The 25,923-nt window shown below is 41.2% G+C and overlaps 1 protein-coding gene across 4 annotated transcripts in view; it reads left to right on the forward strand.

Moving 5' to 3' along the window:
* The window catches only part of GRIA4 (glutamate ionotropic receptor AMPA type subunit 4), a 402,801-nt gene extending 381,670 nt beyond the window's left edge, over positions 1–21,131 (forward strand). Inside the window, exons 14-16 of one of the 4 annotated variants that reach the window (XM_033949867.1) lie at positions 2,185–2,299; positions 11,833–11,967; positions 20,330–21,131. In XM_033949867.1, coding sequence (XP_033805758.1) covers positions 2,185–2,299; positions 11,833–11,967; positions 20,330–20,494 — 415 coding nt within the window. In that variant the 3' untranslated portion in view covers positions 20,495–21,131. Of the gene's footprint in view, positions 1–2,184; positions 2,300–7,938; positions 8,054–11,832; positions 12,081–20,329 lie in introns of those variants that run through there. The other 3 variants (XM_033949862.1, XM_033949863.1, XM_033949865.1) reach the window with 3 other exon arrangements.
* The last annotated feature ends 4,792 nt before the right edge of the window (positions 21,132–25,923 follow it).

A 25,923-nucleotide genomic window follows, 5' to 3' on the forward strand; every position in this document is an offset into this window, starting at 1 on the left:
AAAAGCTAAGCATCAAACTCTTTTGAAATATATTCAAATTCATGAAATATTGAAAATATAAATGTAATATTTATTTAGAAAGTACTGGATTGTAAGCTACTGAAAGTAGGATCAGTGAAGATAAGATGCGTAAAACTCTAGCGATCAATGAAGTTTAAATCGCAAAGGGGTAGCATCGCTGAGATCCTGAAGAAGATTAAGAAATTTATTTAGGAAGATTTTCAAGAGTTAATTAAGGAATTTGCTGTATGAGCTTGATTGAAATATCAACTCTTAGATCCATATAGTGAAGCGTTTGGCTTATTTGGATATCCTTAATCTAGACTCGAGCATCCCTTATATCCCAGAGAGCTTAGGCATTCATTGCATTAGCATCCTTTCATTTAAAGGATAATTGATTAGAAGGCTGAGAAGGATCTATAATTTTAAAATAACAATTTGTAACAAAGAGAAAAATCATAAGGTCATAAACTGAACAGTTTGCTGAAAGTTATCTTTATTTAAGAAGTTGTTTCTAACCAAGTCAGTCATTTTAGAAGCTTGCCTTGCTTGAAGCGTTCAGCTAGATCAGGAGAAATGTTTTCAGAGTCACCAAGGCCCTCTTTTACTAAGGGCTCCTTTTACTAAGCTGCAGTAGCGTTTTCAGCACGTGCTGAAGATTAGCGCGCACTAACCCACGCGCTACGTGGAAAAACTAATGCCAGCTCTATGGAGGCGTTAGCATCTAGCGTGCGCAGCATTGTACCGCGTGCTAAGTGCACGCTAATGCTAGCGCAGCTTAGAAAAAGGAGCCCTAGGATGCGCTAACTGATTAGCGTGCGCTAATCGAAAACGCTAACGCGTGCATGTTAGTCTATGGGCACATCAGCGTTTAGCATGCGCTAATTTTATTAGCGCGCTCAAATCAGTTAGCGCACCTTAGTAAAAGAGGGGGATAAGTCTTCTATGTGGCATGGTAGGCATCACGTGTAGTGAATATGGTCAATATGGCCATTTATGTAGACCCACAATATTTATTTATTTTTTAAAAATTTTCTTTTCCGCCTACAACCTAGGCGGATTACAATAAAACAAACACAGAATATTTCACATAATCTTCACAACGAAACAAAGGGCAACGAGTAACCCTACATCATCATTCCCTCTTCTAAAATTTCAAATACAAAATCTCACAAAGCCATTTCAGTCAAAAAGGAATATTTTACAGTATTTTGCTCTAGAAAAAAAAACGCTCGTACAAATAAGTTTTCAATTCCTTTTTAATAGCTTTTAACTCCCTACATAATCTCAAATGACGTGGCAACCGGTTCCACAATAGAATTTGTGTAGCGTATGGCCGGGCCACTATAATTCAATTTGTATTTTTGTTTTGTTTAATATGCAAACAATTCCTAAAAGTAGTATGCTGTTCCACTATTGGAAATAATGAAGAGCAAGGTCTGAATGGAAGAAAATTCCAGAACCAGTTTGCATAGGACAGCATTGGGTGGAGACGAAAAGTCGGTATTATACCAACACCACCACCACCACTTTTTACGAAACCGCATTAGGCTTTTTTTATTGCCGACCATGGTGGTATTAGCTTCGATGTTCATAGAAATCTTATGAGCGTTGGAGCTAATACCGCCTCAAAAGGTGATAAAAAAAGCCTAACGCAGCTTTATTAAAGGGGGTGGTGGTAATATAGCAACTTAGAGTCTGCCCTTTATCACATTGGTTCAAATCAGATTGCAAATGGAAAAAAAAGGCTAGCCATTTCTATGATGTCACAATTCAAATATGCATTATGATCTGAATGTACCCCTAGGGCCTGTTTTACAAAGCCGCAGCACTGATTCTCCCATGATAAATGCACTGAAGCCCATAGGAACTGAAAGGGCTTTGGTGCGTTTGCCACAGGAGAATCACTACTGCAGCTTTGCAATCAATTACCTACATAACAATTATTTAGATGACAAATAGCAATGAAAACAAAGCCAATTGTGTTGAAAACATTTTTTTTTGTATATGAAATGTAAGAAAATCGCCCAGGTTTTCAATGGAGGGTTTTTGTTTTATTTGGTACCATACAAGTGAGAGGTTTATTTAGCATGTGGAGCAAGATTCTGAGAGTTTCCATCCTCTTTCCTTCTAACACCTTGAAAGCTGTGCAGTTTCTTACAAGATATGTTTTATCGTTTCAAGAAATGCTGTTAACCTGGCAGTATTAAAACTGAATGAACAAGGCCTCTTGGACAAATTGAAAAACAAATGGTGGTACGACAAAGGAGAATGTGGCAGCGGGGGAGGTGACTCCAAGGTTAGCCTCAATGTCACCAAAGCGGGTAAACAGTATGTGATGTAACTGGTGCATCTGCTGGGGGGGTGCCTGCCTTGGAAAATTTATGTCCACTCTCAGTGTTGCCAGCACACCCTGAAAAGAGGTTCCACGCTACAGAAGTGTGCAATTACTGTCAAAGCAAAAATATTTGCATCTGATTTGTACTCCACACTTGCCAAGTTCTTTAGAACCTTGGTGTAGATCCTGATGTGAAAAACTCAAAATACTATTCCTGAGTTTGTAAGCTTTTTTTGTTTTTTTTATTTAAACGTATACCACAATTGTTTTGTCTGTCTCCATCATTTCCTCTGGTGATCGATATTATGGTGATTACTTTAGATGGTGCAATCGATTACCAATTAGGCTACTTAGATAATATTCTTAATTGACGTCATAATTAATCACTGTGATCAGGACCAGTAACCAACTACTTAATTGATTACATGCATGTTCTAATTCCTCAATAAACTGTACGTGTACAAATATTTCAAGTTAAAATAACTTTAGAAAGCCGTAACCTTACCTGGTCTTTCTTAAATTTGCAGTATTTGTCGAGCACAGAAATTACAAGTTTAGAAACAAAGGCCCTCTTTTACAAAGGTGCGCTACGCGTTTTAGCGTGGATTTAGTGCATGCTAAATCAACACGTGCGCTAACCACTAATGCATCCATAGGATAACATGCACACATTAGCGTTTAGTGCGTGTTTAGCACGCACTAATATTTAGCGTGTGCTAAAAAGCTTAGCGTACCTTTGTAAAAGGGGAGGGGTGGGGGGAAATGGTTTATATATGTTTTAAAACATTAAATTACATCCCGAGCTACCTGCTCAATTACTGCCATCATGTTTTAATTTCCTACCACTGAAAGCTCTTAATAAGGTAATTAATTACAGTAGCTGGTTACTGATGTCGACAGTAGACTAAAAGCCTTGAGTACTGCTAGGTCCAGAATCCCGCATGCTGCCAAGTTTATTTGGTACGAGTAACATATTACAGTAGTTGATATAGTGCTAGCAGCAACGCTAATAATAATTGCATCCTTCTTATCAGCTAAAAGCCGAGACTACCTCACATGTTGGTAACCAAAATTTTCCCGAGTGTGCGCTTGAAGTGCTCAAGTTCTCCTACTCTGAACTTCTTTGGCAAATAAAAGATTATGCACAGTAGAAATGACTAGAAAAAGAGCTGTCTAATTTCAAGATCCCCAAACCTTGCTTTGGATCTTGCATTCTCTCCATATGCCCGATGCAGAATCTCAGGTTCACACTTTACCCGCTCGGCGCACACCTTCTGCTATTGTGGAAATTTTACTGCAAAATGATATCCATTGATTACACAGACTCTGCTTTCTTTACATTTCCAGGTCAGGCACATTGACTTCTACCTGCCAAAAAAGCATGGTGTTTTGGTTTGTTTTTCAGTTCCAACATGTTTGGTTAATTACAGTCATTCCAATCCTGCATTTGCAAAGCCATTTCAAGTAGGTTGGTACTTGGTGCTATTGGCCCTTTGTCTCATTAATAACATATATAGCACATTGAAAAGTGCTTACTGTACTGGAACAGTCTATTGTACTTGCCCAGTTGGATTATTGTAATTCTATATATTTAGGTATCAAACAGGGTAGTTTGAGAAGACTTCATTTAATACAGAATACAGCAGCTAAACTCATCTTCAGGAAGAGAAAGTACTCCCCTCTGTCGAGAAAGCTTCATTGGCTCCCAATTCGTTTTAGGATCCACTTTAAATGTGTCTGCGTCATTTTTAAGCTTCTCTATGGAATATTTGGTCCTTTGGTCCCTTTATACTGGAATACCCTTAGATCTTGCAATTTGAGGAATACACAGAGATACAAATTAGAGAATGACACGGTGACAAAATTCATCACCGTTCCCGTCCCCGCGGATAACCGCGGGAAATAATCTCATGTCATTTTCTAGTGTCTATTTCAACCTCAGTCCTTCTACACCAGCATTCTTCAAAGCAAAGCTTGCGGGTCATTGGCTGTGCTTATGTGAGCCAGGGATAATGAAGCCATTGTGACATCACTGATGTGATGGTTCTTAGGCACTGGTGGAATGAGGCATTATGACATCACAATATCTGCTCTGGATACCAGAGACTGTCATTCTCAACCTCAGTCCTTCTACACCAGCATTCTTCAAAGCAAAGCTTGCGGGTCAGTGGTTGTGGCCATTCATACTCTGATTCTTCCCTCTCTCCTTAAAGAATGACATGAAGATGGTTTCCCGCGGTTATTCGGGGGACGGGAACGGTGATGAATTTTGTCACCGTGTCATTCTCTAATACAAATTACTGTTTCCTTCCTTCAGAGGAATTAAATCAGATGGGAAACTCAGTCAATCTTTCGCTTATAAATTGGTAGAAATGTGGAATGGGCTTCCTGATTCTGTCAGATTAAAAGGTCAGTTACAACAATTTTGTAAAGTCCTAAAAACCTTATTATTTATACAATACTTGAACAGTTTACCTAAAGATTAAACAAATTGATTGCCCAACAATACTTACTTTTTCCTGTGCTCTTGCTTGCTTTTTGCTGGTCTTTAATTACTTGTAAACCGAGTCGAGCTCTGTTGGGAGATGACCCAGTATATAAATCGAAGACTAGATTAGATTAGATTAATGATTGAATTGAACACATTGGTCACTGGCCTCAACTCCTTTTAATACAAATACATGTTACACTTCTCCCTCTGTATTCGCGGTTTCAGCATTCGCGGTTTCCATTATTCACGGATTTTAGCTTGCTGGCTCCTCCCCCCAAATTACATCAGCTTGCATAGAGAAATCGCTGATTCCAAGTGTTTACAGAGAAAATCGCTGATTCCCAGCACTTTCTTCACCGTGTTTTGCCTCTCCTTCAGGAACAGGCCAGGTCTTCCGCCATGTTATTCGCGGTTTTGCCATATCCATGATGGTTTTTAATAGAAAACAGCGAATAACATATGGAAAAAGCTATTTGTGGTTTTTCTGTATTTGCAGTTCTGTTAATCCCCCATCACAGCAAATACGGAGGAAGAAGTGTACAATATTGTATATAAAATTATTTATCAGCTTCCCAGACTGATGACATTACAAATGGATCTACCAGTAACAATAAGTAAAATAAAATTCATTCATTTGCTTGCTATCCAACTCAACATGACCTCACTCACATTCTGTCTGTTTTCTCTCTGTTGCACCATTTCTGCATCCTACAGATCCCTTCTTCTCTGCCATTAACAAATAGACAGCATGGTCTTCATTTAGCATTTTCCCTTCAAGTGAATTAGAAAGCATTTTTGAGTTAGTTTTATAGTTCTTCTAAGATATTTTTTACATTTTAAACAGGACTCAAAGGCCCGGATGCTGTATAGGATACCCGGTCTCAGAGCACACGGGCGTCCTATACAGAATCGCACCTAAGCCCGTCTAAAAAAGAACCTGATTCTCTAACCAACGTTCATGTTACAGATGGCAGTTAGAGAATCGGGTTGCCGCTGAGCTTATTGCAGCAAGGGATCTCTCTGCTACGATAGGTATAGCAGCTGCCCGTCCCCCCCCCAAACAATCATGCCCAATCCCTCCTGCCCTGCACCCCCATCCCCTAATGATCGTAGCAGGAGGGATGCCCAATCCCTCCTGCTGTAGCCCATCCCCCTCGGTAGATCACCCATCCCACACCCCCGTACCCCACCCAGACCCCCTGCTACCGACACCCCCCGGACCCCCTCTAACCTTGGTTTGATGGCCGGGTCCTCTGTGCTTCCGGCAGGCCTGCCTTTGTCTGAATGGCGGACCTGCCCCTTTCAGGTGCATTGTGGGATGCACCGGGGAGGGGTCTAAGGTTTGATTGGCTCAGGCCTAAGGCCCCACCCATAGGAGGGGCCTTAGACAACTGGGCCAATCAGGCCTTAGGCTCTTCCCTAGTGCATCCCACAATGCACCAGGAAGGCCTGCCATTCAGATGAAGGTAGGCCTGCTGGACGGATGGAGGACCCAGCCAACCGGCCATCAAACCAAGGTTAGAGGAGGTCCGGGGGGTTCCTGCTGTGATTGTTAGGGGGTGGGGGTATCAGGCAGGAGGGATTGGGTATCCCTCCTGTCACGATCGATAGGGGATGGGGTACCGGCCAGGAGGTCACTGGGCTTCCCTCCTGCTGCGATCATTAGGGGGTGGGGATGGGGGTGCCGGGCAGGAGGGACTGTGCATCCCTCCTGTTGCGCTTGTTCGGGGGGGAGATGGACAGCCATGATTGCGGCCGCTATACTTATTGCGGCAGGGAGATCCCTTGCTGCAATAAGCTCAGCGGCCGTGTCTACTTACAATGTAGGCCAGCATTTTGCTGGCCTATGTTGTACGCCTCTCCCGCTGGCCTAGGGAGATGCATATGGCCGCCTAGGTTTGCCTAAGGCTACTTCCAGGCCAAACCACGCTTAGCCTTAAGCGAGCTTAGGCAGGCTTGTGCGCTTCCCTAGGCTCCTGGAGGTGCCTCCAATGTAGGCGGCCTGCCTTGGGAGGTTTTTTTTTAAAAAAAACCATGCATCCCAATTGGCTGGTTAGACAGCGGTAGGACACCTACCGCCATCTACAATTGGGACGCCATTTATAGAATTTGCCCCAAAGTCTTTTTTAACTCATTCAGTGCAGAACGTTGAATAAGGATTATGCAGTCATTGTCTCTATATAAACTACAACATTTGGTATGGCCATTTGGATTGATATGTGCCCACTTAGCCAATTGTGAAGTAAAGGACGATTTTAAATGGTGTCTAATTCATTTTAGATGATTTTTAAAAAGTAAAATGTTACAAAAGGATACAACTGGCCCATTCCCGACCTTCACTGCATGTGCAATGTTCACATCTAATATTAGCTGTAATATGCCAACCCACGGAGCTTATATAGATTTAAGCATGTACTAACTTTGATTATGTAGGTCAAAATTGTGCAAATGAGGTACTGTAGTTTTCTTTCAATCAGTCTTTATTATTTCAGCAGAATGCCAGTGATAAAAGTTATCTACAAAAGTCATGTTTACCTCTAAATTAACACTAAGCTTCAGATTTTCTTCCTCATCTCCAGAGTGTATCTTCTTTCTCAGGTAATAATGAATGAATGACTGTGAAAATGTGTTTGAGACTTTACGTAACAGGTGAGCTCTCGGATACATGTGAACGGTAAATAAAAAAAAAGGAAAACAATAAAACTGCGGACATTTAGACTGTGAGTACTTTAAGTAACTGTTTTGTAGGACATGTTCATGTTAGTAACACAACAAAAGCTTGTAGGATTGAAATCTGGTGCTTGCTTCCAACTGGTTCCAAATGTTCTAGACGCCAGAGGAATGCATATTTTTCTTGTCATTTGGCCAATAGTTTTGGGTTCACAGTAATTGCATACCATTTATTAAAAAATGGACCCCAGCAGTATGTGCCTGTTACCTAAAGCGATGGAGCAGGCCCCAGTCATATGTCTATACTGAACCTTGGGCCTACATGACAGCATCCACTGTGGCCTCTGCTCCGTCACTTTGCAATGCGATTCTATGTCGTTTTACTTGAATAACATAAAATAACATATATAATGTTATTTATGTTATTTTCCACGTGAAGAACTCCTGTAAACCTTGCCGTTTTGAAACTCAGTGAGGCAGGCGTCTTAGACAAGCTGAAAAACAAATGGTGGTACGATAAAGGTGAATGTGGACCCAAGGACTCTGGAAGTAAGGTCAGTCACTGCAGTATGGGAGCTACTGTTGTGTTTACAAAGCAGTAAAGGGAGTAATGAAAGAAACTATTTGGAGATAATAAAAAGTCAGCTTTCAGAATATTGATAAGAATGTATATTTAAAAATTAGTTTTATTAAAAGAAAATGTGTCATTTTCTGCAATTTAAATCTATCTACCATAGTGCTTTTATCCAACTTGCAAGCAATAGAAATTCCAGATAGTTACTTTTAACAATTTCATGAGATCTTGTACAAAACAACAACAGAGAGTTACATGAGAAATATGCATTTATACAGTATAATCGGCTTGCTTCTGGCTAAACATTTGCTCTTTCATCTCTTTTTTATATAGTACTAGAACAGGGATCTCAAAGTCCCTCCTTGAGGGCCGCAATCCAGTCGGGTTTTCAGGATTTCCCCTATGACTATGCATTGAAAGCAGTGCCATGCACATAGATCTTATGCATATTCATTGGGGAAATCCTGAAAACCCGACTGGATTGCGGCCCTCAAGGAGGGACTTTGAGACCCCTGGACTAGAATGTCCGTTTTAGAGAACATGGTGTTTCTTTAATTAAAACCATTTGAACACCAACACAGCTTTTAATTAAACATGAACTACATTTCCATAAGGGCCACAATATTTGGCAGCAAAACTGCGCACGGTTATTTAATAAACTAAAACATCGTAAAAGATGTTAACTTTGGTGGTGCATTCAATAAAATCAAGTCAGGTCACTTTCTGCGTGGTACATGCAAATTAGAGAATGGCACGGGGACAAGTTTGTCCCCCGTCCCCGCAGGAACTCAATTTCCCTGTCCCGTCCCTGTGAGTTTTGTCGCTGTCCCTGTCCCTGTCCCATTCCTGTAAGCTCTGCCTTAACCGTACAAGCTTTCAACACTTATGATTTTAAAGTGTTTGAGGGTTGTGCAGATGAAGACAGAGCTTGCAGGAATGGGGCAGGGACAGGAAAAAACTCGCCAGGACGGGATAGGAAAATGAGTTCCCAGGAGGACGGGAAAAAATTTGTCCCTGTGTCATTCTCTAATGCAAATGTACAGTAGTTTGGAAAGATTTCCTGTGTACAACAACATGAGGAATTTAGAAATTTAAAATCAGTGGCTTTAATTTTGTTAAGCGCAACCATTGATGGTGAAACACGCACTATTGGTTATCTTGTATAATTTAAAACAAAGAATATAGCTTCAATCGATTGAATACTCTAAATTACTCTATTGATAAACTGGCATATCTAAATTTAAAAAAAAAACACATCAGTTACAATTCTTTATAAAATAACTTGCTAAAAAAATGAGTAAAAGAAAAATGATATACAATTGCATTTTTCTGCAGTGTAATTATGACCAACCCATAACACAGGCAAACAAGAAAAATTCCCCAAATGGTTCCACATTAGAAAAGAGACAACCAAAAAAAACAAAACAAATACTGTGGTAACGATGATCTTAGTAAACAGATTATTGTTAAAAAAAAAAAAAAAGTATTCACAATTTAAAACGGTGTATATACTTGAGAAATCCAAGTAGTACACAGTATCAAAATTGTGGTATGGACCTGACACCAATCTTCTTCTGGGGTCCGTTCTTATTAAACCACAAAAGATAGAAACGCTTGAGAGCATCCAAAATACTGATAAAAGTCGGAGCGCTACCAAAACGGTCTGAGCACAGCAATAGTATAAGTGCAGCTGAAAATCTGTTCAAGAACCAGTCAGCAGGGCTTGTCCAGAGTCAGTGGGACTTGTCCAGGTAGGAGACACTCCTTCCTAGAAAAGTCCAGTTAAATACAGGCATCTGTGGAATTACTCTTAACCAATACAACAATGCATCTTGCAGTAATCAGCAAGTAATTTGTGTAAAATAGATTGTTCAGGGTAGGCCTCTTTTAAAAAAATTATTTTATTAGGTATTTATATACTGCCTATCAAGTTAATCTAAGCAGTTTACATTTAGAAACATAAAAACATAGAAAAGTGACGGCAGAAAAGGGCCAAGGCCCATCAAGTCTGCCCACTCTATTGGACCCTCCCTCCTAGCTACCCTTTGAGATATCATGCTCCGATGACCCATCCCCTTAACTCTACCGTCCTAGAGATCCGACCTGGGCATCCCATCTGTTTTTAAAATCTGACACGCTGCTGGCCTCGATCACCTGCACTGGAAGCTCATTCCAATTGTCAACCATTTTCCCTATCTGTCACAGTGGGCTCACAATTACCCTATTTTCACGCATATAACGCGTGCGTTATACACGATTTTACAACCCGAGTATAACCATGCGCGTTATATTCGTGAGCGCATTGTACACATTTTTTTTTACATAGTTCCCCCCCCCCCGACGTCTGATTCACCCTGCAGGACCGCTCGCACCCCCACCCCGAAGGACCGCTTGCACTCGCACCCGCACCCGCACCCCGAAGGACCGCTCGCACCCCCATAGCCTCCCCACCTCCCCATCATGGAGAAGCTGCCTACCGTTGTCCTGCTACTTCCTCTGCCGGCGGTCCCGCCCCTTCTCTGAGCCCTGCGTCTGCGCTGCTTCCTCTTCCGGTGGTCCCGCCCTTTCTCTGACATCAGAGAAAGGGCGGGACCGCCGGAAGAGGAAGCAGCACAGACGCAGGGCTCAGAGAAGGGGCACGACCGCCGGCAGAGGAAGCAGCAGGACAACGGTAGGCAGCTTCTCCATGATGGGGAGGTGGGGAGGCTGTGGGGGTGCGAGCGGTCCTTCGGGGTGGGGGTGCAAGTGCGAGCGGTCCTTCGGGGTGGGGGTTGCGAGCGGTCCTGCGGGGGGTTGAATCAGACGTCGGGGGGGCATCAGGCTTTCAGGGTGGGGACAGGACTTCAAGGGGGAGAGGAGAGTCGGAGCATGCGAAAGGAGAGTCGGGGCGGACGAAAGGAGAGTCGGGCGGTGATGGGAGAGTCGGGGCGGCATGCGCGGTATACGGGTGTGCGCAGTATATAAAAATTTCTTTACATAAATTAGTTTCCCGCGCGCTATACCCGTGTGCGCGTTTTACATGGGTGCGCGGTATATGAGTGAAAATACGGTAATGTATCTGGGGCAGTGGAGGATTATGTGACTTGCCCAGGGTCACAGGGAGCAGTGCGGGGTTTGAACTCACAGCCTCAGATTGTTGAGGTTGAAGCTCTAACCACTAGGTTACTCCTTCCTTTTAGTAAACCAGAGGGTACAACTGTGCACTGTTAAAAAACCTGAGCAAGTTCAAACCAAGTCAATCGAGTGCATAATCACAACAATCATTTTAATTTTTCTAATAAAACTGGTTAAACAATTACCAAAATAGATAAACTGCATGTGTCAAGATAACTAATTCAGAGTAAACCAAAAAAAGTTATTTATATATTGATTGGTCCCTACAATACACTAAAATTATAAGCACCCTAATCGGTGCAAATCAAATCCATTCTACCTTACAGTTACCACACACCAAAATAGGTTAAATTAGCAAATGCAGCTTTCAATTTAGTTAACAGCAATACTGTACATATTTTTGCAAGTAAAAGATAAAATAGAACACTACTTTACCAGAAACATTTAACATTTTCACACATTTTAAATAATCTTTTCTGTGTTGAATACAAATAAGACATTCCAAAGCCTGTGATACATGCATTCATAAATTGTGCTAAATGTAAAGCTATACTGTGCTATTGGAGCTTATTTTCCTTGCGGTCTATAATTTTGATCCTTAGCTGTAAATTTTTAAGAGCTGACTTTGTGGTTCTCTTTCCCCAGGACAAGACCAGTGCCTTGAGTTTGAGTAACGTTGCCGGAGTCTTCTACATACTGGTTGGAGGCCTGGGCTTGGCAATGCTGGTGGCTTTGATAGAGTTCTGTTACAAGTCCAGGGCAGAGGCAAAGCGAATGAAGGTGGCAAAGAGTGCACAGAATTTTAACCCAACTTCCTCGCAGAATACCCAGAATTTAGCAACTTATAGAGAAGGTTACAACGTATATGGAACCGAAAGTGTTAAAATTTAGGGGTAGGACTTAGGGCCTACTACAGTGAGTGGGTGGCGCATTGTGTAATGAAGTGTTGTGACCTGTCTGTCAAGTGCTGATGCTTGCTGCTACACAGAGCTTGATATTTTGGAGAAATTCAGTGAATAGTGGGCACTTTATTTATTTTCCTTTTCTTATTGGCTGCAGATGTTCAGTACAGTATCTGTTGCTAATAGACATCTGCATTGCAATGTGTTTTTGAAAGATTTTTTCTAAGTCTTTTAAAAAGAAACATTACTTAGTCAGTTGAAATATAGCAGCTACCTGAGAATACGGTCTTTCCAAGGAAAGGCAAGAGAGCTTTTTAATCAATTATTATGTATTTGGAAGTCTTTTTCTAGAATTTTTGTAGGAAAAATAACCAGAATATATTTAAATAGAATTGAAAGAGGAACAAACAAACCCCTCCCCCCCCCCTTTTTACTAAGCCACGGTAGAGGTATCTACCATGGCCTGGAGCACTAAATGCTCCAACGCTGCTCCGACATTCACAGAATTCCTACGAGAGTCAGAACATTTAGCGCCCCAGGCCATGTTAGAATCCTCTAGCGCAGCTTAGTAAAAGAAGGCCAAAGTTTTAGGGAGGTTGGATACAAAGTCACATTTAATTTACTTTTTTTTTTTTTAAATCCATACAATTTATTCTTTTCCCATGCCTTTGAGCATTGCATTGGTTTACAGCTCAAAATCAGATGTGTTGCAAATGAAATTTGTCTTCTGATATTGATATCAAGTGCATTTCAGCAGAGATTTACTGGCATGGTGTAAGTAATGTTTGCAAACTGAATACATTTAACCAATTCCCCCATGTATTTTTTATTAGGTCTTTTTGAGTATTTAGCCCATTTTAACAGGTTTATAATAACACTAAAGCAGATGATTTATTCTAGCAATAACAACCTGTTTTAGGAACTTAAGGAAAGCTAACCGTTCTTAACCCTTAACATGCCATTCAAGCTAGGAATCTATTTCCCTGACAGCCACAGTCCTAATTAGAGTATGAACCCGATAGGGCACAGAATGCTGGGATAGAAGTCCTGCATTCTGAACGAGCACTAAACTAAGAATTAGCTGCGATTTGATCGGCTCTCTCCATTTCCTTAAATAACATTCTGTGCAACCATGACAGAAAGTCACCAATAGTGAGAGAATAAATATGCTTCTACTAAATGAGCTTTTATGGCCCTCCAGTTTCCTTTTGCTCTTTTAAGTTCAAGCTCATTTGGAACTTGCTTCTGTTGGGCTATAGTGCCATGAGGTTTCATGGGAAACTTGGAAGGCATTAATGTTCCAATACTGGGAGTAATTCTATAAAATGGTACCTAGAAGTGGGCTTCACTTAGGAATGTCAAAGGTACCATTAACTGATGTTAAGTACAGCACTATTCTATAAATTAGCACTTAAGTGCTATAATGCCTACTCATAGGTGGATCATGGGTGTGTCTCCCAAGTACAAACATAGTTTATAGATTACTGCAAACTATCCCTCTGAAATTCAGCTGGCAGCAATCAGCAGATTTTTAAATGCTAACCATGCTAAATTAGATCCAGATATTCAGGGCCAGACAATTTGTGGGCGCCAGCAATAAATTCAGTGGGGCTGTCAGGTGGAGCTTATGTGGTCCCAGCCAGTATTCAGCTGAGACTCAAATAAGATAGTCTTTCTTCCCCCATGGACACACAGACCCCCTACCAACCCATCATCCCCCCAGCAGATCCTTACCCTTCCATCCCTACCTTCCATCTCTGACTCAGAATAGCCCACTGGGCCTACCTGCAGTCCCTGGTGGTCCAGCACGAGTGTCGAGGGCAGCAGCAAAGCCCACTTACTCCTGCCTCTAGTGGCAGTAAATACAAAAGGGTTGCCATAATCTCATATGGCAGCCTCATTATGAATCCAGAATGGTACCATGAGGCTGCTGCAAGAGGTCATGGCAGCCATTTTAGATTTGCTGCCACTAGAGGCAGGAGTAAGTGGGCTTTGCTCCTGCCCACAATGCCCTCACTGGACCACCAGGAACCTCAAGTAGACCTGAAGGGACCTATCTTATGACGGCATTAGAAGTAGAGGATCTTCACTCTTAAGCAGTGGGTTGGGAAGAAAACTGATATTTTTCTATGTGGGTCCTAGCTATTTGTGCCCCTAAATTCACCCGCTTAGCTAGCTGGATGCCAGCACTGAACATTGCCAGTACATACCTGCATAGCCCCCAGTGTCATTCCATGTACTGCCCCTGACCTGCCCAGTTTTTCTGGAGCCGGTCAGTGGCACTATCCAGCTTAATGCCAATGAATATCAGGGGTTAGGTGGCCCCAGGCAATTTAAGCAGACAGGAGCTACTCTGCCCATGTAAATAATTTTGAATATCGCTCAGTATGTGGGTCATGTGACACACCTAGGTGCGCCAACTTATGCCTACCATTAATATGGCATAAGAGGGCACAACTAAACATGGGTGTGCCAATGCTATTATAAATCAGTATACTATAATGGAATCTTGATGCCACCATAGAACTGGCACTAAGCAAATGGCATTAGACTTTGGCGCCAATTTATAGAATTGCCACCGCTGCTTATTTTCCTTAATGGAAGAAGATCTTTAAAAAGCTCATATTAAAATGGTTGATCTTACAAAGAGTGGTTTATCAAAACATATTGTATCTAACTATACCTCTCAACATTAACCGGCTTTATTAGATAAAAACCAACAAATCTGCTGCTGCCAGAAAATGTCTGCTATCAAAAAAAGTAACATTTAACATCCACGTTTTGTTTGATTTTTCAACTAGCTTTCAAGGTCAAAGTAATTTTGTTTTCACAGCTGGGTCAGACAGATTACTAGCTGGTTGTTTAGGGCAGTGCTTCACAAACCAGCTTTTTAGACACATGCAGTCCCATCAATTTTTCAGGATATCCGCAATGAATATGCATGAGATAGATTTGCATACCAAGGAGGTGGTGCATGCAAATCTCTGTCATGCATATTTATTGTGGGTATCCTGAAAACCCAATGCGACTAGAACTGGATTGGGGAGCACTGGTTTAGGGGACAACTTTCTAAAGCTGACACTGTGTGTAAAACATGTTTTACATATGGAAACAGGTATTTTGTAGGTGCACACAGGAGTTCCTGAATGTGCAGTTTGGGCAGAGCTGGGTTACAGTTACATTTATTTATTCAATTTCCTATACTATTATCCCAGGGGAGCTCAGAACAGTTTACATGAATTTATTCAGGTGCTCAAGCATTTCCCCCTGTCTGTACTTGCAGAATCACAATCTATCTAATGTACCTGGGGCAAAGGGGGATTAAGTGACTTGCCCAGGGTCACAAAGAGCAGCGTGGGTTTGCACCCACAGCGTCAGGGTGCTGAGGTTGCAGTTCTAACCACTGTGCTGCATTCTCAGATATGGTATGGTAAACGATAGCATGGCAAACATTGACAAAGATGGCAAAATATAGTTAACAAAGCATGGTAAAGGGGAGGGTACAAGATGGTGACAGCATGGTGCCAGTGTCTCCAACACTGATCTCCAGAAAAGTGGAACATTTACCTTTTGAATTGCCTTGCTATGCTGCATTCAAAGTGAAAGGGTAGCGTCTGACCCAACCCCTCTGCGGTGAGTACATCTACCCCTGCTCAACTAATCATTCTGGAGTTCGCCGCCACCACTGTGAATCCCCGTGGTGTAACTGGAGGGCAGTCCAAGTTGTCTTCGGCAGGAAGCATGGCCGAAGACTTGGATTTGGAGGTTTCCTTCTCCTCTCCAGAGGCTGTTCCACTGCCACACACTGCTCCATTTGTGGCTCAGTCAGGAGAGCCCCCGTGTAGTCTCTCTCACAGGGGAAACCCCGATTCAAGGGGCTGAAGCCATGAGAATTCGAGGGGAGCAAGATCTGGGAGCTGGCTCTGAGCTAACGAGACCTACGGTGGTGACGCTCAAGAACATTTGGAAGACTCTCGAGAGGCTAAACACTTCGGTTGCCAGGTCTTCCCAGGAAGTCACGACTCTTGCAGTTGATGGTACAGTTGATGGTCTAGGGAAATCATTAAAAAATACTAAAGAAGAATTTACCTCAGAACTAAAAAAGCGAAAATGTGGAAGGTCTTCAGGCTTTAACAAATGGAATGGTTAGGGATAAAATCTTGCTTAACAGGAATATTGAGCATTTATAAAACAATCACAGACTGAATATCCGCCTTTTGAATTTTCCCAAATCTCTGGAAAACCTATAGAAATGTTGAAAAAATATTTGGTTGAGGTATGAAAGTTATCCCCTGAACATATTCCGCCTTTGAATCAAATATATTATTTACCTATGAAGAAAAAAGTAGGAGCTACCCTAAAAGTAGAAGAATTGAGCTTAAATACAAGAGAACCATTAAATGTTACCGATTTGCTTGAAACCACATTATCTGATGTTAGAGAGAGAGCTACTTTATTAGGATCTTTTGTCTTTGAACAAGATGTCAACACAGTATTAAGATTGTATTTTTGTAACTCTCAAAGTTTGTTACATAGAAAAAAAAGTTTGGGTTTTTTTTTTTTCAATCTTTATTGATTTTCAAACTTTGACAGTGCAATACAATTAATTGAACATAAAATACTGCATAAAACGCACTATTAACTACACAAGTAATACATAAAACAATCATTTTCTCCCATCCTCCTCTCAATTATTACTACAATAAGACATATGATGTGATTACAATATTATAATTAAATAATTTAAATCCTCAAAAAAGTTTGGATTTTCCCTGACGTCACAAGAAAAACACAGGAGCGGAGAAAATTGTTTCTAACAATGAGAACTGAGACGGTAACTCTGGGGGCCATGTTTCTTTTGGCTTATCATTGTAAATGTATGGTAAAATACCTAGGCGTGAAATATGTCTTTTTTTTTCCAACAAAAGAAACTGTGGAACTCCAATGTTCTTGACGCTTCTTTTATTCAGTAAAATCCTTTAAAATACAATGTCCACATTTGTCATTGGAGGACCCGACACGGGCCGTGTTTCGGCAAAACATGCCTTCCTCAGGGATCCAAGATATTAAATACGCAACCTTTTGCAAATGTGGAAGGACATGAAGGACTTGGCAAACCAAGCTGAAACCTGCCAGAGAGGCACAAAACCTGAGCACAGGAGAAACAGTGTTAGGTCCTCCAATGACAAATTGTATTTTAAAGGATTTTACTGAATAAAAGAAGCGTCAAGAACATTGTATTTCTGCAGTTTCTTTTGTTTGGCTTGTCCTTTTTCTCCTGTGGGAAATTTGGGTCTTCTCTTTTTGTTGTGACTTTGATACATCTTTTTTGCACCTGAACAGTTACGAGCCTTTCTGGATTTGAAGAAATTGGCAGCTGGGAAGGTTTAGTTAATATAGAACAGCAATAAGGATAAAGGGGACTATGCTGTTAAGTTCATTCCCAATTGTAATGCTTCTAATTTGAGTTTCTCTTCACTTTGCCATATCCTCCTCCTCAATTATAAAAGATAAGCCGTGCTAAGCTACTATTTTGTAAAGGGTGCTGTATGTGGAATGGCCCTTATAGAATACTAGTCTTTAAGCCTGTTACATTAACGGGTGCTAGAACATATGTGTGTGTGTCTGTCTTTATTTCTTTCTCTCTCTCTCCTTAGCCGCTTTCTTTCTTTCTGCCTTTATTTTTCCTTGGCTGTCCTCTGTTCCTTTTTCTTCACCCCCCCTGTCCATCAGCATCTCTTTCCTTCTCCCCCTGTCCAGCAGTAGGCATCCCTTCCTTTTTTATCCCCCCTCCTCTTTCTTATCCCTATGATACTCTTACCTTGCTCTGTCCCTGATCAGAGGTTCCCGACAGCCGCCCAGTTGCACCCATTGGAAAAGTTCCCACTGCCGCATCCCGCACCCCTCCTGACGCGGCTCCCGCTGTCCTTTCTGTCTGTCTGTGTCCCTGTCCCCCTTTTCCTGTCTGTCTTTCTGTGTATCTCCCTGCCCCTGTGTCTTTCTTCTTTCTCCCTCTGTCTGTCTGTCCAAAGCAGCATTCCATCCACCTCCATTTCCCTCCCCCCACACCAGTTCCCTGTGCACCTGGCCCTGTGTCTTTCTTATTTTCTTTGTGTTTCCCTTCCTCTCTCTGTCTGTCTGTCCAAAGCAGCATTCCCTCCCCCTCCATTTCCCTCCCCCCCCCAGTTCCCTGTGCAGCAGCATTAGCGTTTCCTCTACCCCCCCCCTTTCCCTTCCCACGGTCCGGACTACAAACGTGGTGATTACAGCAGCGCTTGCATCAATCTCCACACGCTGCTTCGGGTCCTTCTACTGCCATGATTTACTCTGGCACGTCCCTGATGACATCATCAGAGACGCGGCAGAGCAAATCAGGGCAGTAGAAGGGCCCGAAGCAGCGTGTGAAGACTGATGCACACGGTGCTGGAATCGCCATTCGGGCCCGCAGGAAGAGAAGGGGGTGGGTGTCAAAGGAGGAACGGAGATCGGCGGCGGCAGGAGGAACGGAGATCATCGTCTGGCTGCGGTCCAGCTTGTGGAGAGCAGGGAGGCTGTGGGGAAGAGAAGGGGGTGGGTGGCAAAGAAGGAACGGAGATCGGCGGCGGCAGGAGGAATGGAGATCGTCGTCTGGCTACAGTCGGGCTTGTGTAGAGCAGGGAGGCTGTGACGTATTAAGCGAGCAGGTGGTGACGTAAAACCCGTGCATGCGCACTCGTGTTTTCGCAACGGATCAGGGAACATGTTTTTTTAGTGTGCATGCGCGGTCTGTCATTTTATTATATTAGACCAGCTTGAGGTACATTGCACACCTAACTTTGGGCCCTAGCATTTATACCTGCCAAAGCTGGGTATAAATGCTTGTGCCTGACTAATGGTAGTTAGGTGCATTAATGCAGGAGTAGCACACTAGTCTAGTGGGTCAGAGCTGCTGCCTCAACACCCTGAGGTTGTGGCTTTGATCCCAGCACTACTCCCTGTGACCTTGGGCGTCACTTTACTTTCCATTGCTCCAGGTGCCATAGTTAGATTTTGAACCCCCTCCAAGGACAGACAGAGTAAATACTTAAGAGTACCTGATAGCCTACTCATATTGCATTAACCACTGTGACCTGTTGCACAGATAGAGAAGTATATCAAGCACTGAATAAACATTTTCTATAACACCACACCTAGTTTCTGGGAATGCCACCGACTCTCCCAGGGCCACACACCATTTGTATTTGTGTGCTATGAAATTTAGGTACCTATATTCTAGAATCGGGGTATAGAGCAGATCCACATATAACTCCTAATTATTGTCCAGTGCTTGTTAACATATTTGGATCCTTTTACTAAGGCGTGCTAGCCGTTTTAGAGAGCGTTAAATAGCGCGTGCTAAACGCTAACGTGCCCATTATAGTCTATGGTAAGGCTAGTCTCAGTTAGGGCATTGGTCTTTAACCTAAGGGCCGCCGCGTGAGCGGACTGCTGGGCACTGGTCTGACCCAGCAGCGGCAATTCTTATGTTCTTATGTTAGCATTTAGCGTGCACTAAATCGGCAAGCACGCCTTAGTAAAAGGATCCCATTGTTTGTTACAGCCAATTATTTTGTGCATGGATCTGCAATCTGTGCCCAAAATTGAGCGTCCTAGACAGAATCCATGGGTAAATGTGTAGGGGGCATTTTTGGAGGTGGGTTTGGAACCATGTACATACTTTTACTAAGAATGTGTGTCCACACATGGGATCAGTTATAAATGAATGTGGGCACTATTCCTGGGATAATTTTCAATGTTAAAAATACGTGGTTATATTTACTTTTATAAAATCCTGCTAAACTCCATGGAGTAGTATGTAGGTATCTATTTTTCACTAGTATAGGCAACTAGAAAAATTCCCCCGTTGTGCTTCAAGCATGTAGTGAGTTTTTTTTATATCAAAGTCTATAAATAATTGCTGAAGGATTTACAATTTAAAAAGGAGCTAAATGTTCTGAGTTCTAAGAATTTAGTTTGAGTTGGTTCAAGTTTAAATGTAATGTATCTACATTTTAACCAATATTGTGACTTTCACAATATTTTCTCAGATTTATATGTGCATAAGATTTATATATGCATATATGCCTTTTTTAAAATAAAAAAAAACAACAACATGGAACAAATGCAGATGTCTACTGATCAATATTTTGGTGTTTTTGTGTGCCAGGTTCAGTGTTAAATTGAAATGTTGTAATATTGTCGTTGTTGTCTTTTCTTCTTAGTTAACCTTTTCTGAAGCCATACGAAACAAAGCCAGACTATCCATCACAGGCAGTGTAGGAGAAAATGGCCGCGTTTTGACCCCAGACTGCCCGAAGGCCATACACACTGGAACCGGAATCAGACAAAGTTCAGGACTGGCTGTCATTGCATCGGACCTACCATAAAAACCAAAAAACTTACTGAGTGCCTTAATTGAACAGTGTTGGTGACAGACGGAAATACAGCACAGAGTGTGACTCATGACATGGGAGTGTCATTAAAGAAGCTATCAAATTGGCTGAGAACGGGAAGTCCTTCCGAATGCACCAGACCTCAGCAGAAGCAACGTGTGCATGAGCCCAGCTCAGAAACCCAAAACTCAGATTTTATATCAGGAAATTTCAGAATTTAGGTTTTTTTTGGGGGGAGGGATGAGGGAGAGTCTGTCAACAGCAACAAATTGAAAGGGATTTAAGCCTATAAGGCTTGACAATTGGTGCATTAAACTGTGACATACCTGCAAAGAAAGAACTGCATTTGGTTTCTGTCTTAATGACGAGGGGGAAATAGCTATAGAAGTCAGTGAACCTGCTAACCTGTGTCTCAAGAGCATCCATATATTCAGTGGACGAATATCCAGTTGTGGAAATCTCTAGAAAAAAAACTGTGATATAAAAATATTAAAACATGTAAATTCTGTGAAAAATAAAGAAATTATTTACATTTTCTTTACAAAACAAAAAAGAGAAATATAAAACATGCTTGCTTTTTAACTTATGTAAATTCGGTAGAGGACAACTCAATTCTTTTTTAACCATCTTAGGGAACAATTCATTGCAATAATTGGTATAAAATACCATTTACTGTTAAAAAATTAAGAGACTTTTTTTTTTTTTTTTATAAAAGTTGCTGACCATCCCCTTGTTTGTTGTTACATTCACTTTGTTACGTCATTCAGTGTTCCACATCTGTCTAATTAAACACAAAAAAGTTAGCGTGTGACATCAGTCTGCTGTATAGAGTCAGAAGAGACTACGGGTTACTCATGTTTCAAATTATTATTTATAATCTTGCTCTGGGTAAAAAAAATTGTGGTTTTTGTACCCACCAAAAGAGAATAAAACAAAAAAATGTTCTTATAATATGTGTGGAGTTTAAGTTGTTTACTGATCATTAGGAACACAATTTGAAAATGTCCATATAAAATGAGAATAAATACATACATACATGTAGCCTGTTGATTAAGCAACGAAATCTGATGGGTAGTGCTTTATTACCAATATTATTAGGCCCCTAATAGTCTGTTTGACAAGCGATACAGGGCCAAATACTAGCAAATCCAAAGAAGCAATGATATTCACAAAGCAGTTCTATTTGATGGATATTTCTGAAACTATTGTGAAATACATAGGCTTGGGTTGGGTAGGGCACTAAACAAGCTACAGTTTCGTCAACAGAATTTTTCCTTCTAATCTGAGACAAAAACTTATCCTTCTTTTTAACGATATATGTTTAATATACAGAAAAATGGATGGGAAACCGCCAAGGGCAGGGTTGCAGTTCCACTGGGTGACAAACAGCATGATAGACAATGGGAGAACTTGCCTCTTGTTCTTGAATGATCATCCCCTCTGTAGGACAGACTTCTATGCTCTAGGCCAGGGGTCTCAAAGTCCCTCCTTGAGGGCCGCAATCCAGTCGGGTTTTCAGGATTTCCCCAGTGAATATGCATGAGATCCATGTGCATGCACTGCTTTCAATGCATATTCATTGGGGAAATCCTGAAAACCCGACTGGATTGCGGCCCTCAAGGAGGGACTTTGAGATCCCTGCTCTAGGCCCTATAAATGGCAAAGAAAAATCAGAATCAAGGCTGGAGTGGATTTGGACCAGTACTAGGCAGTCTTCTACGGCCTGTGCCCTGGAATTAGTAGAGAGCAATAGAGTATGCCCATGTTTATTATAAGTGGAATACAACCCTGGCCACCTTGTTAGATGGGATGAATCAAGCAGGCGTTTATTACATTTACTATGCTAGTATGTAGATATACCCTTTCTTTTCTTTGGAAAATTAAAGAAAAAAACCCCATCAGGGATTCTGAAAACTAAACTAAAGGCCTCATGCAGCTTAGCAAACATAATTTTATAAATTTACTCAGAATCACTATAGGCTGATCACAAAGTTACATTCAAAATCAACAAGAAACAAAACTTTAACCAGAATAAAAATAATGCAATAACAATGCTACATAAAATCAGCCAGAGTTGTCATAGATGTCAATAACTATAACCTAATTAATAAAAGTATGAGATTATAGATAAGCTCTGAGGGGTCTTTTTTATGTCTCAGTGGTGGAAATCATTCTAAGTTCACATAGCAACATAATCCATTCTAGTAGCAGCAACTAGGAAAACAAGATATCTTAGGCTTGCAGCTGTTCTTGCTAGTATTTGCTTTCTAGACTCATTCCTTATTACATGACAGATCAGCATTCAGGCCCTGATTCTGCAAAACGCATCTAAAGTTAGGCGTCGTTTAGACGTCTACGATAGGCGTCCTTTGTAGAATCGCACTCAGAGGCGCTCAGCACTATTTAGATGTCTAAATTTGTAGGCGTCCTTTAGACAATCAGGTTTTAGGTGAGAGTTAAACATCCAATATCCTTAATGTTATAATATTTTATTATTATTGATGTTATTAGAATGGCGATTTTATAGTGTTTTTCATTATAATTGTGATACTGGGAGTCGGATCTGTTTAATGCTTTTATTTATTTTTGTTCCATCAGAGAGAGTGACTGGGATTTCAGCCAGCAACATTAGGGTAGAAGGCTGTAGGTTTAACCAGTTTGCAACACAGTGAGCTAGCAAGCTGCATAGCAATTGTAAAACTAGGTCCTATAGGCATTGTAAAGGTCTACTTTTGAGCATAGTTTGGGCTTCAGATAGACTTGAGTTCTATGGACGGAACTTAGGCACAGTTTGGACGCCCTTAATATAATCACTAAATAGCTCTCTGGGTTTTTTTTTTTGCTTTATTAAGTTCAAAATACATTTAATAAGGCGCCATATAAACAGGGAACATTAAAAGATATATTGCATGCAAAACCTTCTATTTTTGTGGACAAACAGCAATGCTATTTGCTAATTAGACGAAAAGATCTATTAACTGAAGCAGAGCATATGAAAAAAACACAGCTTTATGTTTCTTGCTAAAAAGCTACCCTTTTTTTCTGACTAAACAGTGCTCCAATCAGCTCATTCTTGAAAGCAAAGAAAGCACATGAAAAAATATAAAGATTGCATACATAACTTCATTTGCAAAAGCTTAAAAACTGGGAAAAAAAAACACCCCGATACAACCTTAGCATGGCTTCTATTTCATTGCAAATGGAGGTGTGCAGCTGCACAATACTGACCTCATTGTGAGATCATCAAGGTGCACCTGCAAGGAAGAATGCCACAATTAAAATGTGTGCTGGCATTTAAACCCATGACCTCTGGAAGATAAGCACAGGGTTTTTACCTGGTGAGCCACACCTGCTTCCTTTTGGCTGTGGGGGTAACTACCATGACAGCTTAGTGATCCTAGCCACGTAAAGGTGAAAATACCCAAGATCATAGCTTGCCAGATCCCTAAGCTATCATATCAGATGTGAGGAAGAAAGATATTAGTGGAAGCTGCTGCAGCTCAAAGCCCTGTTCCTATCTTCCAGGGGTTATAGGTTCAAATTCCAGCACATATTTTAATTATGGCATTCTATCTTGCAGGTGCACCTTGATGATCTCACAATGAGGTCAGTATTGTGCAGCTGCACACCTCCATCTGCAATGAAGTAGAAGCCATGATAAGGTCTGTATCTGTTTTTATCCTTTTGCAAATGAAGTTATGTTTGAAATCTAAATATTTTTTTCATGTGCTTTCTTTGTTTTCAAGAATGAGCTGATTGAAGCACTGTTTAATCAGAAAAAAAGGGTAGCTTCTTATCAAGTAACATAAAGCTGTGTTTTTCATGTGCTTTGCTTCACTTAATGGATCTTTTCCTCTAATTAGCAAATAGCATTGCTGTTTGTCCACAAAAAGAAGGTTTTGCATGTAATATATCTGTTTTCATGTGCCCTGTTTATGTGGTGCCTTATTAAATGTATTTTGAGCTTAATAAAGCAAAAATAAAAACCCAGAGAGCTATTTAGCAGATCACATTAAGGACGTCCAAACAGTGCCTAAGTTCCGTCCAAAGAACTCAGATCTACTTGAAGCCCAAACTAAGCTCAAAAGTAGACCTGGTTTTCATTCATCTAAAATGCTGGCATTAAGGTCTAGCACACTATTCTGCGAATTAAGGCCCTAACGCACCTTTGTAAAAGGAGCCCTTAGTGTCATAAGTACCAGAGCCTAAGAAAATAATAAGTATCTATCAAATGGACCTCAAAATCCACCAGATATTGCTCCCTGAAGTAACAGGACTTGGAAAAGGGAGACTAACAGCTTATCACTGGTCCGCACCAGAGGCCCAATTAACTAGGGAGAAAACCCAAAAAGGGGAAGAAAGACTCCCTAGATTTTTAATCTCTGGGCTGTATTTAAATTAAACAAAAGGCTCAAGAACTCCTTCCACTAAGAGAAGTAGTATCAGGAGGCTAGCTTGAAAAAGACCAGGGGAACAGCTTATGCAGATAAAAACAGCTGATAAACACTAAAGCAGGATACTTAGCTGCGGTTTCCATGTCGCTGTCTGCTGTATCTCAATGTGCGGCTTTCTAACCACAGTCCAGAGCAGTACCGTGAAAATCTGGCTGCAGTCTTTGGCAGGAAACACACGCTATAGGCTGGTACCAACCCGGTTTTACATCTTCAACAAGAGGAACCTTGTTTTGCTATAGATTAAGCTGCGTCAGGAACAAACTGACCTCTCTGCTAACAACTGAAAGCGGAAGGAGGCGAGGCTAAAAAAGACTGATCAGGTGACGTCATCCAGTGAGCAAAGTTCAAAAGGATTTCAAAAAAGTTTCAGCGAGGTTTGAAAAAGACTAAACAACATAATATATTCAGAAAAATATAATCACAACAGCAGTGCAAACTTTTTAATTTTTTGTATTGTGTTGAAATTTTTTAAGAGGTTATTTTTAAAGAGATTATTTTTTGTAAAAAAAAAAAAAAAATTAACACACAAAGAAAATCTAGAATGGCAACTTGAACAACTCAGATTTGTGATTCTTATGAACTATATTGCAGCTGTTTGTAGGTGAGTAGCTGTGAACATTGCCACTGGCTGTCCTCCAGCCACTTGCATCCCACAGGTCATTTTGGCCACTCTAGTAGCCTCTGGTCCATTTAAGCACACCAGTCCCTCCAGTTACTCTGGATTTTCGAGTCTCTCTGGGTGAGTATGCTTGTCCCTCAGGACTCTCCAGTCACTCTGAGTAAACTAGTTCTTGACCATGTTCTGATCACCTAAAGAAGGGCTAACTGGGGGTTAGGCAATTGCCTGCATCCATCCCCCACAAGAGTCACCCCAGAGAGTTCCAATAGCTCTCCTCTAGTCCTCATAAGCTCCTGAGAGAAATTCAAGCAGTATTATGATTATAAGCATTGAGCAGTCCTTTTATCATC

Source organism: Geotrypetes seraphini, chromosome 6 (assembly GCF_902459505.1).
Source record: "Geotrypetes seraphini chromosome 6, aGeoSer1.1, whole genome shotgun sequence".
NCBI classification, from domain to species: Eukaryota; Metazoa; Chordata; class Amphibia; order Gymnophiona; family Dermophiidae; genus Geotrypetes; species Geotrypetes seraphini.